The 17,417-nt window shown below is 30.7% G+C and overlaps 1 protein-coding gene across 2 annotated transcripts in view; it reads right to left on the bottom strand.

Moving 5' to 3' along the window:
• Positions 1-17,417, bottom strand: part of LOC139481176 (uncharacterized) — a 37,459-nt gene that overhangs the window by 7,458 nt on the left and 12,584 nt on the right. The window contains exons 1-4 of one of the 2 annotated variants that reach the window (XM_071264331.1): positions 16,076-16,398; positions 11,712-11,809; positions 2,171-2,260; positions 181-345 (exon numbers count right to left, since the gene is read on the bottom strand). In XM_071264331.1, coding sequence (XP_071120432.1) covers positions 181-345; positions 2,171-2,260; positions 11,712-11,809; positions 16,076-16,078 — 356 coding nt within the window. In that variant the 5' untranslated portion in view covers positions 16,079-16,398. Of the gene's footprint in view, positions 1-180; positions 346-2,170; positions 2,261-11,711; positions 11,810-16,075; positions 16,399-17,417 lie in introns of those variants that run through there. The other variant, XM_071264332.1, reaches the window with a different exon arrangement.

Raw genomic sequence — 17,417 nt, 5'->3', positions numbered from 1 at the left:
ACATATACTGAAACGAACAATTAAATAATAACTGCCATATTACTGACTTGGTACAGGACATTAAACAAAAAATGTGTTAAAATTTGAATCAAAATTTGCATCCCACTACAATTCATAGTAATTTAAGTTATATCTTTATTAGGACATATATCAAAATGAGTTAAATATTTCAGTGGTTACCTTTTTATTTCAACCTCCGATAGTTTTTCTTTGTGTTCCTCTTTTAATGTGGTCCGTTTACCAGGGCTATGTCCGTTTGATAACCATTCACGTGACTGGAGTTGATTGTCCAGGTCTGCCAAGGCACAATGATGACTATTTAATCCTAGATTGCACGCCCGTTTTCTGAAGAAGAAAAAATATCTAAATTTGAACATCAAGTTTATTATTTTTATTTAAAAGTTAGTGCATAAATTCATATGGGTGTTTTTCTTTATTTCATGCAGCTCTTGTTGCATTATTGGTATAGTTTGACGTTAATACTTCAAGTTAGAAGATAGGATAAATAATTCCAAGATATAGTTACATAAACTATAAATGATAAATGATTAAAATAGGTTTAGAGAAAATTACACAAAAAAATACCAAATTAGTGAAAGATAAAATCATTACTGTCAAATTAATGCTGATTTTATTGCATTATAATCTTGAGTAAGGCCATAGGGGGGTGTTTTAGAAGTGTAAAAATAATTGCACCGGACAGTGTGTAGATTTACACAATGTTGATCGGTCATTCGAACAGATTTCAATATATCTAAGTGCATTTTAATCATGCATAGCTGAAAAATCTATAATTAATTGAAAACCTGTGATTTCAGTTTTGCAGTTTTATGTCAAGTACAAAATGTCAAAATAATTGTTGCGAAGGACAAAGAATCCTATCTTTACTACAATTTAATAATAAGGATATCAGTAGCTATAATAATTGAATTTATCTAAAAATATTAGCATTCACATAAGAACTAATAAAATAATTACAAATGTCTTCCACAACATCAAACTTATCAATCTCATTTGAGACTAAGTTTGAGTTTTATAGCTTTTGTCTCTAACAGTATTGGACATCAATGCTATGTTCTTACAAGTCAGTCGAAGTATTATCTGATTTTATCATTATTTAATATGCAATAAAATATATGAATAGAAAAATTATCTATTTTAGATTAATTAACGATTTTTGACGTTAGATATATAGCAATTGTCGTGGGAATCGTTTGAAGGCTGTCGGTCCTCTTTATGTTCTGTTAATTCCAAGGATAACAAAAGAAAGACGGGAAAAAATAAAATATTCTTTAATGAAACAAATGAAGATTCTTTTGTTATTATAGATGTTAAAGGATTTTATTTAAAAAGACATGAACTCATGCTTTTACTACACATTTTTCTAACATAGATCTTTTAAAATAAAGGAATATTGCAGTTTAAAAGTTTATTAAAATGCAGTGTCACTGACTATATATAGTGTTCGATATAGAGAAGATGTGAAGTGATTCCATATGAAATTGAACAAATACTAAAAATAATGAGATTTCTATAAAATCATCTGGAGTGAATAATCTGATGCGTTAATTTCTTGCGATCATTAAATTCTAACAACCTTCACATTAACAAATGTATAATTTTCAATGTAACCATTGTTGCAAAAACATAAAAAAAAATCAGATCTAAAATAAAGAATATTAACTTTCAAACCCTATTAATCATGAAATAATTTAAATTCTGGATGCACGTTAAAAAGAACTTTGGATTCCCAAACAAACTAGATTCACCGTTGTCATTGAAACTATTTGTTTATAAATAAAAATTCAAATCAATATTGAAGTTTTATGAAACGTGTTTTACTTTTCAAATACTAAAAAAACAAGAATTACGAACAAGTTCAGAGGTTAACAAAACTGTATAAAAAATATGAATTGTTACCTGACAGCGTCAAGTTGCAAATTGTGAATGCATCTCCAGGAAGAAACCAAATAAAACAATACATTGAATCCTCCTTAAGGACCAATAATCGGTTTAAAGAAATAGGTACAGTTGCAAAAGGGGGAGATAGGAATTGCCTCTGAGAAAAGAGAGAACGTGAATCAGAGCAGATTATCAACGGAACTTCACAGTGGTGCTAAAAAACAAACAGGTATTTTTATACATAATGCAAAATTCTAAATATTCTTACTTTTGTGTGGTCAAATAATTATCTAGACCGTCCACTGTTGACATCATAGAAGAAATATCGTTTTGTGCTTGGTTTAGTGATTCCATCAACCTGTATAAGAGACAAGGATTTCAATTACTTGAGCAAATTATGTTCACGAAAGAAGCTAAAAATGGAAGTATATAAATCAAAATATTTTGACACGTCATGTGTTCGGCCGACACAACCTTAACCAAAAACTTTCAAAACGTGTAACGAAGGAACACGAGTGTGACCATTGTTTGTATTTACAGAGGCATCAGTGTTAAATGTGCTCTGATTTAAATAGATACCAGTAAATTTTCACACAAGTCTTAATTGTGCTGCAAACTATTCACTTTACTGATGTTAATAAATATACAGATGAAATATGATATTTGTTTTAAGAATGCCGCAAATAAAATTGTCAAATATTTAGATCCCAACATGAACATACAAATTATGTTGTTGTTTTTAACATCAGCGCTTAGACAGTTTTATAAGTGAGTATTCAAAAGAATTATAGTATTTCCCACGAAGACCAAAAGTACATGTAATCCCTTTCTTAGATTAAAATGTACTAATGTATCTGCGTTAGAGGATATATTTTATACATGTTTTACAGTATTTTGTCTTTGATCCTGTGTAAGAGCCAATGTTATACCTTAAATTATATTAGTTAAGTGTTAATTTAAGAGAACAAATTCTGTAAAATGTTAACATCACGTTATATAAAGGTGGTAGTTACATAAATATATTTAGCTCATCTCAATTGTCTAGATTTTCAATTTACTTATGTGAACTTATTTTTATCAGTGACTTATCATACATCCGATTTCATCCATTTTAATACGTGATGCATTATAGAAATAACATGAAACAGCAATAGCCATTAAGACATGTACGAAATGAAATCTTTTCCGGCCACAAAGATACGTAGGAGCTTTGTAATCGTGAGCATGTAATTTCGGTTTTACCCAAACACACTACACAGAAAAAAATGGGACAACCTTCAGACGAAATTAGTGATAACTAAAGTTTACTGCATTGTATCATTACAAATTACAACTTTATTTTTTCATATTCAAGCAAAACTGTTTCATGGTCAGGTATCTCAGTTGAAAAAGTGTCGAAGGTGTGCTTAGACGAAAAGTTGAAAAAAAAATCATTCTTAAATTCTCCTGTTTGACATATCTATGTTTCTTTAAAAGGACGTTTTACATTTTATCAGTTTATTATTTTCCGGCATGTAAAATCTATCTTCACAATGTCGGTAATATTTGATGCTAAGATAAGTCAATTCCAAAACCAGCTTTTGATGCGAGATTGCAGTCGAAATTTGTTAAAGAAGTTTAAAATCTTTGACATTGATTATCGTTATGGTAATTATAATCAATCTTTTATATTGGACGTCGGTGGATCTTATAGCACAACTTTAAAGAGGACACTCATAGTGATTATCTCCCCTCATTAATGTGATGTGAATAGTAATCAAAGGTACCAGGCTTATAGTTTGATACGCCACACGCGCGTTTCTACATTAAACTCATCAGTGGCATTCACATCAAAATAGTTTGAATGCCAAAACAAGTACAAATTGAAGAATACTGAGGACCCCAATACAGTTTAGCTAATCTATGACCTTAATAAGAACATCCTTAGTATTTCAAATATTCATACTTTTCGAATAATTTATACATCAAGTCAGAAACCTGTGGTCTTTATTAAACTTGTATATTTTTTTTTTGTATTTTAGTTTCTTTTATATATTTCGGAGTTAGTAACTAGTATACATTTTTGTTTAGAGGCCCACTGAACCATGCTTCTGGGTGCGGCATTTTATCGCTGCATTGAAGACATCCAATGATGGCCTTCGACTGTTGTCTGCACTTTGGTCGGGTAGTTGTCTCTTTGACACATTTCCCATTTCCATTCTCAATTTTACGACTTCAACTTATGATTGATTGAGTTATGTTTGCTTTATGCCACATAAGCGTAAAAGGCAATATCGCAAGGAGTCTTCAACCCATGTCAACAGTTGACAAATATTTCAATTCAGCCTGTCAATTTGTTGCGTAAACTTGTTTCACCAATTAAGTTTTGCGCATTATCTCAGACATAAAATTGAGAATGGAAATGGGTATATCTTATTGAAATGCATAAAAATCATATTTAATATAATTTAATGTGTATCTGTACTTTAAATGAATATCTGACTTTTTTATTTAATGTTTTCGTCATAAATTATATGATTTTCAAAATACAATACTAAATATTTAACATAGAGCGATAATTATATTGAGGGATGATTATTCCTATTGGGAAAATAGGAAACTCTTGTTTTCACGCTGTTTAATTAAACTTGGAATACTTAAAAAGATATAGTGCTACACATACAATTACCTTTATAGGTTCAATATGACGTGTAATCAAATAATTTGTAAGAAGAGTCTGCTCAGTTGAAAAAGGTTGTTAATTGATTTAGCTCCCATTTATTTACTGTGTTCATCACACTTAATCTGTTTTAAAGAGGTTTTCTGGATTTACTTTCTGGAAATGCAAACCTTAACATTTCAAATCCAGATAGTATAAAAACGTAGCAATGTTAGGACCTATATGATCAAAATGAACATCAATAGAATAGGAAAGGTCGTCTAACTTAAAGGTTAATTTTCTTTAATTATTTTTTTTATTTTTCAGCGTCAAATTTTAGAAAAGTATTGTGAACAGAAAGATAACAAATAAACCGAAATATAACGGTAATGCAAAACGGAGAGTACTTTAATAACTGACAAAATCAAAAGATCAAACAAATCTAAAGAATAGAAAACAAATGTCATATTTCGGTCATGAAACTTTACTAATAACTCAGAGTTCATATTTTCTCAAAACCAAATCAAGGTTTGATTTGTTGATTTATTTGTCTCGATAATTGTACTCAAAACTTTTATGAGCGGATGTAATTGACAACTGAGTTGATGATACCAACAAGAAATAACAAACGTATTGGTCCAGTAGTACATGGGAATAAAACATAACACTTAATAAATTCGACAAAAGTTTCAAACTTCAAGCTGTGAAAAAGCATCATCTTTATGAATACCAAATACAATGAAAAGCAAGTATATGTGAATAAAGAAAAAACAAAATTTTCAAATAAAGTATATGAAGATGATAAAACACTTTAAAAAGACAATGGCAAAACAAGGTCACCGTATTCGTTTTTTTGTTTGTTATTGCTGTTTAAATTATATGGCAATTACAAAAAAAATGAACTTTACTTTTCTTGAAATCGTTTAACGATTTCAAGAAATTTAAACATCACAATGTGGCAAATGAATTGTATCCAATGAATCATTTTTTATAGATAATGTCCGTGTAAATCTGTACCGATAATTTGCAACCCAAGATGGCGTAATACAGATATTTTATCTCTATCAAATTAAAAAGTTGTCAACGATCCTTTGTTATTAAACTGTTTTAATATTATTAATAACGTTAATTGCTGATCATTTGTTGTTAATAGATTTATTATTAATCCATCAGATTTGCATGTTCATTTATCAAATAGACATTTACAAACAGGATTGTGCAAACACATTTTATTACAAAAAGGAGATAAAAACTTCTTTCATCAACACAGTGCGGTTGAAAGCCAAATATCCGCTTGCACGAAAACCATTAAAGCATTTTATTTCATACTACCTGGTAAACACTAGTTTTCAAAGAGAATGCATGTCAACAGACAAAGAAAAATGATTTTTACGGTAAAAAATCAACATTACTGAAATTGTTATTTTGTTTTATTTTCACATGTCACAATTGTTTTTCCTAATATGAAGTACATAGAAAACATTCATTTTTTGGGCCCTTTTTAACTTGCTGTTCGGTGTAATTCAAAGCTCCGTGTTAAAACCGTACTTTGACCTATAATATTTTACTTTTATAAATTGTGACTTGGATGGATAGTTGTTTATTGGCACTCACATGACTCATACCAAATTTTCTTAGATCTATATAATCATTTAATACTCGAAATAGTGTGATGAGATGTTTGATTAATGCCTAAATAAGCTAGATATAACATCAGGATCATGACCGAATTCTAGAACTTATATTTGCCATTAGAAAAAGGTATCAGCTTTAACATCCACATGTGAGTCTTTATTGGGATCTTGGTGTCCATTCTTTAATTTGAATTTATACACTTATTATTTATGATAATTACCCCGACGTAAAAAAAAGATGGATATATAAACCTATAGTCTATGAGCCACAAACATATGCAAAACAACAAAATATACACAGATTTTTCGAGAGAAAGAGAAGCGATACTTATTATAATAACGTCAGATATAAAAGAAGTTCTAAAATATCTTTAAGATACGGTACAATAAATGGCAATTTCCGAAATTGCAATTACCCAATAAAAAATATAGGCCGGTTAATTCTCATCAAAAAGAAATTTAAATAATGTAATAACCTCAAGATCCTAAGATATCTGTATTTTTTTCTATTCAGTTGGTCAAGTTTATAAAAAAAGGTTTATTTAATGTTTCAGTATCTGTTTTTTTATGTGACAAGTGTACGAATAAACTCATCCAATATACCAGGATTGACTTTTTTTATTTACGCCAGACGCTCGTTTCGTCTACAAAAGACTCATCAGTGACGCTCGAATAAAAAAATGTTAAAAAGAACCAAATAAAGTACGAAGATGAACAGCATTAAAGACCAAAAATTCCTATAAGTTTTTCCAAACACAGCTAGGATAATCTACTCCTCAGGCAGAAAAGCCTTAGTATTTCAATAATTCAAAGTTTTTTTTTAACAGTTAATTTATAAAACATTAACACTCACACTATATAACAGTCCAGTAGAACATTTTATTGCAATAGTTATTATCAGTTTTTGAAAGAATAAAGATATTGAATTACAGTTTTTAAATACAATTGTTACACAATCAGATGATGAAGGCAAGAAATAATATCAACTGTCAAACAAGTGAAAGGTTTATCTAGCTATACAACAAAGGTTAATTACCATTTTCTACATAAGTACGTGCATGTACCAATTCAAGAATATGACAGTTGTTTTCGATTAATGATTGAGCTTTTGATATTGTTATTTGACAAAGGACTTTCCGTTTTGAATTTTCCATGGAGTTCGGTATGTTTGCTTATCTTTAATATTATCACATATGTATCCTACCTGCTTGACAAACAATTTTTTTGTCCAAGCAAGTAAATCCTCAAACAATGTCGTCTTCTGTTTGTTTGTTACTTACATTAATCATAAAAAGCTGCTTTGTAAAGATGTTAGATATGTACAATTCACTTGGAAACCTAAAATTCACTCAGACGACACTTAAAAGTGAGAAAATCAGGAAAACAATGTTCTATGTCCCTTAGGGATTTCTACCGAAGATGAAAACTGAATCTTCTGTGATGGATAACCGAATTACATAAACGTCTTTCCTAAAAACATCATATTTCTGAGTCTCCGAATGCTCAAAACAAACCACTTTCCAAATTATCTATTTTATTGTCAAGCTCAACCGGGATTCAAAGGTATTGTGAAATTACATATCGTTAATTAACAACATCTTTTCTAGTCAGAGGACGAGCTTTTCAGTAGAAAATTGGAACTCCTATGGAAAGCAACTGTGCTTTTCTTCTTGTCGGCGTCTTTCTTTATTCATTTCAATCAGACTCCGCACAGGAGCTTCTTACGATCAAAGAAAAGTTCTAACTATGTCCTTTAGCTTTTGGTTTCTCTATGCAACTGCTACCCTTATGATATCATTTGGTTATTCTATATTGAACGTAGTCCCTAATAGAATCCTCATGGTTAATATTTAATAAATTTGACATCTTAAATAGTTTCAAAACAAATTTGAAAGTCGTGTACTTGATACAACTGAACATCATCAAGTTCAGACCGAATATGAACTCATTTATTAATACGAAAACGGAGTTAGATAAAGATAAAGCTTAGAACCGACGAACTGACGGACGAACATGAATCGAAAGGGATATTGGAATTGGGCTATGAATAAAATTTCGTCAAGGGCAGAGTCTTATGTTGGCGTCTTTCATGCTGCATCAATGCTATTGCTGTTAATTTTCCCTCGTCTGGGTTACAGTGTAAATATATCGAACTTACAGAAACCTTTTAATAATTTCAGAAATTGATAAAAAAAAAAAAAATGCAGCGGTTTTCATGTTGTCGCAAATTTTTTTTATCGCTTTTTAAAATACCTAAATTATATAATGTTCGACATAGAAAAACATAAGGGAATATGTGTCTACATTCATATAACTATAAAGACACGCGTTCTCATATAAATATACTAATACAATTTTAGTCAAGACATATCAGAAACACGCGTTCTCAAATAAGCATGCCATTCCAGTTAAGCAAGTATTATTAAAACTCTTCCTGGAATTTTCGCCCTTTCCTTGAATCCTAATGGGTTTGTGAGAATTTGTCATGAAACAATGAAATTATTCGTCGCTGATTAGATCGATAATCACGTTCAACATGTGTGAATAATTGGAATTAAATATTATCCGTTTTGATGTCGATTAAGATGTCTGTATCTGCTGATTAGCACCGGAAGTTGGAAATAAAGTGTAAAATTTCATACAATGCGGAAATAGTTTTCGTCCTGGAATTGGTCTATTTATATGAAATATTATAGACACTAATTTAATTGTGATAGCATGAAGACAATAATATCCCCATGCAATAAATGCTAAATAAAGTTAGCAGTCGTATGCCAACAATGCAAGGATGTATATGCAAAATCCCTAAATATTAAGTTAAAAAAATTTCCCATTTTAATCATGATCGATCTACACTGATGAAATTGTAACATAAAATATTTGATTTACATCATTTATTTAAAAATGCTGAATTTGAATGAGTAATTATAAGATTTGTTTGATTTGATTGCAAAGGAACCATTAATTTTACGCATCTCAAATATTTGTAATGATAAATAATAAAAAAACTTGTACAAGAAACGACTAGACTAGATTAATAAATGTTTAATGAAAGAGATGTACATCCTTTCATGTTGAACTTAATCTGATTGAACAATAGGACAGACAACTATGTGCATCCTGTTCTAATTGAAACTAACAGTAAGTGTAGATCGATCTGCAGTTGTAAGATATTGTGAAAAAAAGAAAATAACAAAAATACCGAACTCCGAGGAAAATTCTAAGCAAAAGTCAAAATAAAAAGCTCAAACTCATCAAACGAATAGATGACGGATACATGTACAGAAACTTAAACCAACTTTTACATCACCATTGAGGAAAATTGTTTCAAAAAGAAATAAGAACACCATAATAAAGTAAATATCTTTTAATCTAACATGCGATGACATCGTTTTTGAGTTATTTTTCATGCAGTATGTGTCATGAATTTAGTCAAACAATGTTTGATTGCAATTCGATTTTTATAGATATAAAGAGATGTGGTATGAGTGCCAATGAGACAACTCTCCATTCAAGCTACAATTTGTAAAAGTAAACCATTATAGATCAAAGTACGGTCTTCAACACGGAGCCTTGGCTCACACAGAACAGCAAGCTATAAAGGGCCACACAAAATGACTAGTGTAAAACCATTCAATCCCTAAAACCAACGGTGTAATCTATTTAAAAAACGATAACGAGAAACACTTATCAACGAACAACAATCACTGAACATTAGATTCCTGACGTAGGACAATTGCAAACAAATACAGCGGGTTTAAACGTTTAAATGTGTACCAACTTTCGCTCTTATCTGAAACATGAGTGCAAAATCACAACATATATATCTATACCTATAAGTCACGACTATGTTATTATAATTATAGTACCGTTTAGTTTTAGTTCAGAAGACGAATTAGAGTTTATAATATTTTTGAACGTGATTATCCTACATCTTCTAATGGTATTTCATTTACGTAAAACGTTTTAAAAGCTATTGGTTTTTAGTTGGTCTAGATACAAAAGTGTCTGATATCATAATCAGTAAATCGTATCGATGTGTATTTGATGTGTTTCCCTCAGGTTTAGTTTGTAACCCGGGTTTGTTTTTTCTCAATCGATTTATGAATTTCGAAAATCGGTATACTACTGTTGTCTTTATTTATGTCCAGAAATATAAAAAGAAAGGTGGTGGGGATTAATTGCCAGTGAGACGAATATCAAAAGTACGGTAATTTAAGCCACTTTAGACCATCGTACGGATTCAACTATGAGAAGGAAAAAATGATAATAAAGCTTTAAAGGGCATCAACATAAAAAAACGTGAATCAATTCAAATGAGAAAAAAAGAACCAATGGTATAATTTTTGACAAAACAAAAAACAAAAAGAAAACCAAAATAACAGGCAGAACAAACATACTGAATGACAGACTCTTGATTTGGGACATTCAAATATTGAATGTGACGGGGTTGAACATGTCGCGTAACACTCCCATAGCCATATACAGGGGTGTATTTACCAACATCACATCATATGAAAAGTGTAAAGGATGCAATTGGTGCTCATAGGAATACCTACAACCTGTCGCAATAAACTGCATTGCCAAAACTTACACAAATGTCGTCAAGGAGATATATAAAACCAGGTTTAAAAAATTCACCATTTTCTACATAAGAAAGATTAATGCCTGTACCTCTTTAGGAATATGACAGTTGTAATCCATTCATTTGATGTGTTTGAGCTTTTGATTTTGTCATTTGAATACCGACTACCCACTTTTAATTTTCCACGGAATCCGGTATTTTGGTTATTTTACGTTTTCCGCATCGCAGTTCCAGTAAAATATCTATTCTATTTACCTTTTTATTAGATTTAGAAGGTTTAAAATGCGTTGCAGGAAATAAATTATTTCATCTCTTTTTAGCTACATTGTGTATGTGTGTTTCATTCAAACAATCATAACTCAAATCATAGATTACTATTGAGTATGCTTTTAATAAGTCAAAAGGATAACTTTAGAGTCTGTGTTAGAAACCTAAATAAAAAATGTAAAAAAATATCTGGCAACTATTTCTAAAATAGAGGGGCGAAATTTGTGGTTCGGCTTACTATATGTTAAATTGAATAACCAAATGTGACAATGCATTTGAATATTAATAGCACATTAAAAAAGTAACTTTTTATGTACATATATTAATATGTAATTTTATAACTTGTACATATATATAAGGGCAACAGTAGTATACCGCTGTTCGAAATTCATAAATCGATTGAGAAAAAAAACAAATCCGGATTACAAACAAAAACTGAGGAGAACTACGAATATAACAATGGCCATTTTCCTGACTTGGTACAGGCCATTTTTAGAAAAAAATGTTGGGATGAACCTGGTTTTGTGGCATGCCAAACCTCGCGTTTTTATGGCAATGTTAAATATTAACATTTAAGTGTTTCTTGTAACATCAGTCTATGTTTCGAAACAGTAATCGATGTAATGGCGCACTTTTAAAGTAATTGACAAACTCATTGTATTATGATAATCCATCATTTACATACCTTCGAGCATCCTCTTCTCTCTGGTCGGCACGTAAATGTTCAATTAATTGTAGAACTATAATTAAATATATACACCTCCATAAACATTGATGCATTTCCTGAAAATGAAAAAAAAAATGAATTAATACGAAAAATTTCAAGACTGAGAATATTGAAAAGAACCGGTAAGGTGCAGAGGAATTTGACTAATTTGTGGTCAACTGAATCGCATGACAGATCTAATCTTCACAAAAAGTTGTACTGTCGGGATTATAACATGGAGCCATAATGCATGAATGTCTGGTCAACACTTATTTATGCTTAATAAGACAATACATGTAGAACTTATTATCGCTATTTTACGAATTTTTACTTTGATCTTGCTGACTGATAATTTCCTGTCTGAGCGTAGTCGAGTGATATGAAAATTATCGCTATCAAGTAAGGGGCACGTGGCGTTGCTAATGAAATGACATGACATTGACAACGTCGTCATAGGGAAAATGACGATAAACAGATTATCAATGGTCATCTCAACTCGATTGCTTTTCTCAAAATCTCGTTGAGATGATCAACGATAATCTATAGTTATCTTCATTTGCAAGTAAAAGATTACATACTAGTAAATTAAATAACGGCTTACATGTAATGTATAACATTCACTTTAACTTATTTTATGAATAATACTGGAGGAAAGCAGAGATAAATGTATTTGACGTATCTCCTGTAGGTCTACCGTTTCTACATATTTTTCCATCTCTGGCTTTTAAATGCTTAGGTTTGAGCGTTCGGATTTAAAATTAAAAGCAGAAATAGACTACTGTATAACTTTACTTTATACGAGGACGCTGCAACCTCAGCTTTATATTAAATCTAATGACATAATGTGACAATGCATTTAAATATTAATAGCACATTAGAAAAGTAACTTTTTATGAACATGTAATTGCATGTAATTTTATACCTTGTACATATAAGTGTTACTTGTTACATCGGTCTATGTTTTGAAACAGTAAGCGAAGTAATTGCGCACTTCCAAACGCGAAATAAATAAGAATTAGCTTCTAGATAGTAAGATTTACACAGGGATATTTTAGTCTGATGTGTGAAAACAAATTCTAATTTTATTAAAACGTGTAAATCAAGACGTAGCAGAAGACGTATTTTCTTAATCAATATAAGTTGCATTGTTAATGTTGTTATCATTTTACAAATTACTTAGCTGTTTGTATTTTGATAGTTGTCATGCTGTTAGAGCCATTAAGAAATATTTTGTAAAACAGTTATAGTTTTTTGTTATGTTTGATCAGACATCGAATTCTAATCCAACTAATGGAAGGAATTAAGGATTTCCCAGAAACTGTTTAAATTCATAGAAATTCGAAAACAAATTTACATGTACAGTTCTTTGTTGATATAGACAACAATTCATTTCCTTGAGATTATTTTTTCTTTGATTAAAAAAAAAACACTTTGAAAAAAAAAATGTTTTGTATTTGTCTTAATCTTTCGACTTTTGAAATAATATTGTTAAGAAGAGAATTTGTCAAACTAGCTTGGTACTGAAATGGCTACATTGTGTTTTATAAAACTTTATGAACAATTACCTAAACCGTAAAATTAAAATCTGTGATACAAAGAAGATATTTTAAGAACAAATTCAGTGTGACTTTTTGTCATGTGACTTTCTGTCCGCTTACCTATTATTTAACACACTCACAGGGGCTTGCTTGGTGGGTCAGACGAGGTTTTACTGTCAATTGCGGTCGCTATCCTATATGTGTTTTATATATGATAGCGGCCGCCATTGACAGTAAAACCTCGTCTGACCCACTGAACAAGCCCTTGGCCTACAATTAAGATCTATTCATATTTTTGAGAGAAAATAAGTCTTAGAGCTAATTATTTGCAGCTTTCTTAACATCTAGGTGATGTTTGTGTAAGCTTTTCAGTATATCTATTTTCTGTCTTAACTGGTTGCTCAAAAGATATCTATTCAAAGACATTTTATCCAACAAAACGATACAAAATATTGAAAGACATCTGAGGTCAATATGCAGTCTTTAGAATTACAGGACAAGTGTGTATACAGTCATTATGTCAAGCTTTGATCTAAACCGCCAAGAGTAAATTAAGTTGTGAATTTATTTCAAAAAATATATCAAAGATCTGTCATTAACATTGCATACAATGAAATGGTTGCATTGAGTCCATGTATGATTCACTAGTGTCGTTTATAGATATAAATTTAAAAATTAGAAGATGTGGTGTGATTTTAAGTGAGACAATTCTCAACCTGATACCAAATGACATAGCAGTTAACAGCTATGGGTCACTGTACAATTTTTAACAATGAACAAAACCCATACCGCATAGTAAGTAAGCTATGACGAAAAATATCGCTTTTATATAAATGTTAGAAAATAGAGTGTAAAAGCAGCAAGTGTGTCAAGAAGGGGGAATTAGTCGAACATAATTGAAGCAAAACATAACTGATGCAACCAACATTTATACAAAGACCAACATAAAAAAGACACATATATTTTAATAAACAGACCATCGCAAAACTCTTTCGATTTCGAATTATCAGGTGTCTTGGAATGGTTTATTTATCCTGTACGACTTCGAACTGTTATATTATACATATTATGCATTTATTCCTAATACTATACTGCTGACTACAAGAAGCGAAATAAGAAACACTATTGTAATTTCATCAGCTTAAAAAAATATCTAATCGAGCTTCGTAATTCCGAATTGGTGACAGTTTATTAAAATGCATGCAATGATAACGGAAAAAATAATGTGAGGAACGAAAAACTAATAAAGAATTATAAAGATAGCTATTGGTGTTCATTTTTGTGTCCCTCTTGTTAGCTGTTGTCTTTATCACTAAGTTAAATCCTATGCACCGATTGTTCCTACATATAAAATATTACGCTGTTGCACTTCTGGTTTGTTGATTGGTTATCAGGATATATATACCTTTTAAAGTACATTGCAATTGTATACCTTTTTCATAAATGAGGTTACGTCATATCTATTTCAAGGAAACAATCGATAGTGTCTTGACGTTCATGCACAAACGCATGTTTTTATGTTCTTGCTTGTAGCTCTATGTAATTTGACGAGAGTGTGTATTTGACTTTGTAAACGATATCAATACAAATTATAAACAAACAAAAACTAAACCTGAATTAAGATTGCTCAAGGGACTGGGGTGGTAACCGCTTCCGGTGCTCGAGATAGCAATCGACGCAATTTCCTCAAACCAAGACATTATCGAAATTAATATCAAATTTTCCGAGATATTTAATTGTAATATCGTTTATAGCGCGAACAAACCAACACAAGAGATTCGTAAAGTAATATTCATTTAATTAGACAATTTCTTATTCCTGTTTGCTATAATAAGACTCTTTACGGTTCTCGAAAAAATATGATACCAATTTTATGGATTGAAAATTATGCTTTTTCCTTTTTTTATCATTCATTGAATATGATTGACATGATAAAAATAGAACTAGATGACATGTGCTTGCGTACAAACTAGTTTAACGATACTAGTAATAACTTTTTTTGCACCTTTCGAAATGATTGTTGATGATATGCTGCATTTCACCTTATTCCTGGAACGATTTCAGTTGTTAAATATTTTCTAAATTAGTAACAGACAGCTTAGGCAATCTTACTTTAGGTCTGAAATAATTCTCTTCGAAATATCTTGATACGAAAATCACATTGCATTCATCAAACTGATGTAAACACCCGAAACTCATGTCTCGTAAGAATATATATAGTAGTTCGAGTTTTTTATAATTGACATAGCAAAATCAAAAATTGATAGTGTTGCGTAGAGATAATACAAGCAAGAATTGGTCTCTAAGACTTGCAAACTTAATATTATCGCTTACAATGAGGATACTATTTGGTTATATTTGCATTTAAAGTAAAAACCAATCGACTTTTATATTTTGTCATATGATTTTTAAAATATTCAGCAGTTTGTACCCAACAGTTTTTCTTTTGTTCATGTTGATGTACCCTGTTTCCTTGTGCAAAACATCGGCTGCACTTACTGACCAATTGTCTTTTAAAGCTGTTAAAATTTTATAGTATGATAAAAAACTAAGACTTCTTCAAAATGTGTACAGCGAATAGTACGCGTGAATTTTTACTATACTAGAACTTCCTTTAAAATAGATATATAACGTACACTTTAACACCGCCGCATGTTTGCGCAATTCCCAAGTCAGGAGCCTCTGGTCTTTGTTATTCGTGTACGATGTTTAATTTTAGTTAAAACAAAACACCAATAAGACACGTGGAAGTCGTTTGAAGGTTAGTATATAGTTATCATTTTAGAATTTAAAATGCTTTCTTACCATAGTAGCTGTTAATGTAAGTTTGATCTCAGTTCGACCATTGAGAAATATGTAACAAAAATGTCTACACAAATAAATGTCAAGTTATAAAATTTATGAAGGATACAATAAACAATCCAAGCAGATTAATCATGGAAAGTAAATAATTTTGTTTATTTCTAAAGTTTTATTGGAAACACAATTTGATTAAGTTTTGGCCATTATGGCTTATTAGTCTTGTTATCTTCCGAAATTATCGTGTGAGTGGTCATTTTACTTTACAACTTTCACAAGTAACTATAGCGACCAATAAATAACGTACAAATGACCAACAAAATGGTGGTACAGATATACTTACAGATTTATAGACTAGAAAGTACTTGAAGAATGATAAGGGACGTGATTCGCTTCCCACATTTTGTTCCGTTTATGAAAAATTAAATAATCAACCTACACGTAAAAATTTTGCATTCGTATATTTTTACCACTTATTATTTACAATTCATAACGATATAAGATTACGATCTCTTCCGAGTCCCATATTTACGACGCTTGTTCTAATCGTTATTTTCTATTTTGTTTTATACGACGGTAATTCTTTCGCGTCACACGTGGTTTTCTTGGTCACACAATCTTTATCAGTGTGTTAAGCAGAGAATGAGCATCTTCCTTGTGACAATTTCTGTGTCGCGTTTATAACGGACACAATGACCTTATCAGTTCAACAGATGCACAAACCCAGGGTGCCAATCAAAAGTTTAATCAATGCATACATCATATTAAAGAGGATAGGAATGTGGTACCCCATATGACGAATGACGGCAAAACATTTAGCCGACTATACGGACTGGGTTTTTCTCATTGTTGAAGGCCTTACAGTTACCTACAATTGCTAACATTTACTTTATTTGAACTTTGCTGGACAGTTGTGTCATTTGCAATCCCACATCGTGATCTCATTATATTTTTATGATATAAATCAAGCGTTGCACGTTGCATATAAATCTTTTGATAACAGGGAAAGGTTCATAATTTTATAAACAGTATTGAGAGTATTATATAAAGTAATGCACTTTGCAACCATTTTTACGTACCATATATAATTTTACAGATCTATTTCATCGAACAAACCTTTACTGTTTCTCTGAAGGTATAAAAGCTGTATGCATATGATATGTATGATATTCATATGCAGTTTTTGAGTTCTAATTCCATGCTAAATTTATCTAAAACCCAGTGTATCGCCAAATTGTGCATATATTTCGCTCTTGGTGCATTCGTTTTTACCCGTGTATTTATACTCTAGCAGAAAGAATATACCTCAAACTATGCATCTTAGTAAAAAATACAAACAATGGAAAGC

This window comes from Mytilus edulis, chromosome 7 (assembly GCF_963676685.1).
Source record: "Mytilus edulis chromosome 7, xbMytEdul2.2, whole genome shotgun sequence".
NCBI lineage: Eukaryota > Metazoa > Mollusca > Bivalvia > Mytilida > Mytilidae > Mytilus > Mytilus edulis.
The sequence above is the reverse complement of the archived record's forward strand: the minus strand, read 5'-3'. Positions and strand labels throughout refer to the sequence as shown.